The sequence below is a fragment of the Hakea prostrata genome, chromosome 1 (assembly GCF_041222555.1).
Source record: "Hakea prostrata isolate BN-2017 chromosome 1, UWA_Hpros_2, whole genome shotgun sequence".
In the NCBI taxonomy this organism is placed as follows: domain Eukaryota; kingdom Viridiplantae; phylum Streptophyta; class Magnoliopsida; order Proteales; family Proteaceae; genus Hakea; species Hakea prostrata.
Genome location: NC_142600.1, coordinates 63,265,772 through 63,269,092, shown reverse-complemented (window position 1 = coordinate 63,269,092; position 3,321 = coordinate 63,265,772). Strand labels below are relative to the sequence as shown.

Below are 3,321 nucleotides of genomic sequence, written 5' to 3'. Positions count from 1 at the left end.
GAATCTAATAACATACAAAATAACTTTAAGAAAACGAATACCCAAAAGATCCTTGAAGTATCCTGAAAGTTACAAAAGCATCAATTACTAACCTTTCAAATGGATACATCCACCTGTAATGGACTGGTCCACCAAGTAATACCTCTCGTGGTAAATGAACCAACAGATGAATCATAACGTCAAAGAATGTAGGAGGAAAGATTCTTTCAAGATTGCATAAAATTTCAGCAATACTTGCTTCAAGATGGTTCAGATTTTCTTTTGTACCAACCTTAGCACGTAGACATCGAAAGAACCCAAACAAGTGATAATAACACCAACTTCACATTCTTTATTGGATGTACACGTATTGCCACAGGAAGGAGTTGCTGCATTAAAACATGACAATCATGGCTCTTTAATCCAGAAATATTCCTTTCATTTACTTGCACACAACGTGATATATTTCCAGAATAACCATCAGGGACCTTTAAACCATCCAAAGCTCTACAAAATTGTTCTTTTTCAGCCTTAGACATTGTATGGCTTGCTTGGAGGGATTTTCAACTTGGTGCTTCCCTCTAATTTTTGTGGATGCAAGGATGGCCTAATGTTCATCTCTTGCAAATCCAAATCGAGCCTCCAACTTGTCCTTCGATTTATCTTTCAATTCCAACAACGTACCAATGATGTTGTCACACACATTTTTTTCTACATGCATAACATCTAGATTATGGCGTAGTAGAATATCCTTCCAATAGGGTAACTCAAAGAATATACTTTTCTTTTTCCAATTAAATGGTAGTTCTTTTGTAGCAACTTTCTTCCGTTTACTACCACTATTCTTATCAAGTTCTTTCCCAAATGGCGGGAATTCCACACCTTCCATTTGAGCTAGTAAAGCAGTGCCTGAAAGGAGCTGTGGTGCTTGCCCAAACTCAACATGACCATTAAAACCTCTCTTATCCCATCGAAGTTTATGATTTTCCTTAAGGAATCGACGATGTCCCAAGTAACAATGCTTGCGACTATGTTTCAGCCATGTTGAACTAGTGTCCTTGTTGCAACAAGGGCATGCCAATGCTCCTTTTGTGCTCCAACCTGAAAGATTAGCATACGCTGGAAAGTCATTGATTGTCCATAAGAGGCATGCACGCAAGTTAAATGATTCTTTCTTCAACGAATCATATGTGTCAACACCATCCCACAATAACTTCAATTCATCTATCAAAGGCTGTAAATAAACATCTATATTGTTTCCAGGTTGATTTGGCCCCGGAATCAATAATGTCAATATGAATGAAGTTTGTTTCATACACTTCCATGGTGGTAGATTATAAGGCACCACAACAACCGGCCAAGTGCTATGTGAACGATTCATGCCATTTGGATTAAATCCATCACTTTCAAGCCCTAACCTTATATTTCGCGGATCAACACTGAAAGATCGATGTAATCCATCAAAATTCTTCCATGCTTCCCCATCTGCAGGATGACGTAGTTTCCCATCATCTATGCGTCCATCCTTATGCCATCTCATTTCAGATGAAGTTATAGATGATCTATACAACCTTTGAAGTCTTGGTATCAAAGGAAAGTGACGTAATACTTTTGCCGGAACATTCTTCTTACCTTCATACCTAGATGTACCACACTTAAGACAGGATTGTTCAGTAGATGCATTTTTCCAATATAACATGCAATCATTCGGACATGCATCAATCTTATTGTAACTGAGTCCCAAGTCCTTAACCATCTTCTTTGCTTCATATAAAGATTTTGGCAAAGTATTGTGTTGTGGTAATGCTTTTTTCAATAAATCCAACAACATAGAGAAAGACTTGTCACTCCAACCGCATAAGCACTTTATGTGGTATAGTGCAATAGTGAATGACAATCTTGTGAACTCCTTGCAGTCTGGATACAATGCCATCTCTACTGCTTCTATCAATCTCTCCCATTTTTCTGATTCATGTCTTACTCCATCCATGTGTTCGTTTGTGGTATAAACATCATGTTCTATAAAAGTCTGACTAGGAAATGCATCATGAAGAATGTCATTCATGTTAACAATGCCTTGGTCTTCTTCACGAATCACATTATTCTCTGTTGTTGTGGTAAATGAAGATCTAACTTCCCCATGGGAACTCCAAAACATGTAACCAGCCATAATTCCATCAACAATCAAGTGCTCAAACACTTCATCTCGTGTTCCTAGTCGGTGGTTGGTGCAGTTTACACATGGGCATGGAATCTTCTCTCCTAAGGTTACTTTAGAAAATGCAAAATCAAGGAATCCATTTACACCATCTTCATATGTATCGCTCGCACGGAATCCACGATCCCGTGATTTTCGAATCCAACTTCTATCCATTAAGTGGTAGATCAACTCAGCTGAATAACCTATCAAAAGATCAATTAAACTTTGTTCTAATACACCATAACTATAATACAAGTTAGGCCAAAGACCAGATTGAAGAAATTAAATTATAAGATGGAATTAGAATGAACTAGTTCTCCAACAAATTACCTAAGAGTACCAGAGTCTGGAGTTAACAAGAAAAAAAGGCTGGCTGAATTAGATAGATAAGGAATTTAAACAACTCAAGAAAAAGAAGTAGAAAAAAATAAAGACAACTTAAATATTCCCTAAATCAAGAAGGTACTTGATGTAAATCTAATTCTAGGATTAGGGTTTCTTGGAAGGACTCCATAGAATTTAGGATTCGCCAAGAATCTTCCCGCAAATTATTCTAATAATGTTAAGGAATCCTATGGTGTAGAATTTAGGATTCGCCAAGAATCTTCCCCCAATATCAATCTAGAAAGCACATCCAGAGTCAACAGCTGACTGTTACAAAACTGCCAAAAAATGGCAAAAGCTCTTTGTGACCTGAAATGAGTGGCCCTAAATACTTCATTTTTGGTTCAGCAGATGATAAAGCTGATGAGAGATGAAAAACTAGACTCAGATATACAGTACAATCTAGCAGAAGATACAAAGTACAGGAGTGAAAGATGTGGCTGTTGTTGATTTGTTCCTGTTGTGTGCAAGAAGCTTGTCCTTGCTGGTCGGGGTCTTCTACCCTTAGTCTAACAATATTGATGGAAGAATGAGAGAGAAATGGAGAGAGAAAGAGAGTAACTTGCTTAAGAAGGCAGGAAAGTTGAGTCAGAAATAATATCAAACACAAGGTAAACTATAAATGGAAGGGCCACCACCGCCCCCCCCCCTCTCCCAACTTTCACCTGGTTGGGGCCTGGAAGCGCGCCTCGTGTCGCAATGCTAATTGATGGCAACCTTTTGGGTTGCTTCAGATTCAATTCTTACGGAGGAGGAAG

At 38.2% G+C, this 3,321-nt stretch overlaps 1 protein-coding gene across 1 annotated transcript; it reads right to left on the bottom strand.

Moving 5' to 3' along the window:
• Nucleotides 1-586: 586 nt before the first annotated feature.
• Nucleotides 587-2,353, bottom strand: LOC149029356 (uncharacterized). The gene has a single exon (XM_089143142.1). It carries the CDS (start codon nucleotides 2,351-2,353, stop codon nucleotides 587-589), a length of 1,767 nt encoding a protein of 588 aa, XP_088999268.1.
• Nucleotides 2,354-3,321: the final 968 nt, after the last annotated feature.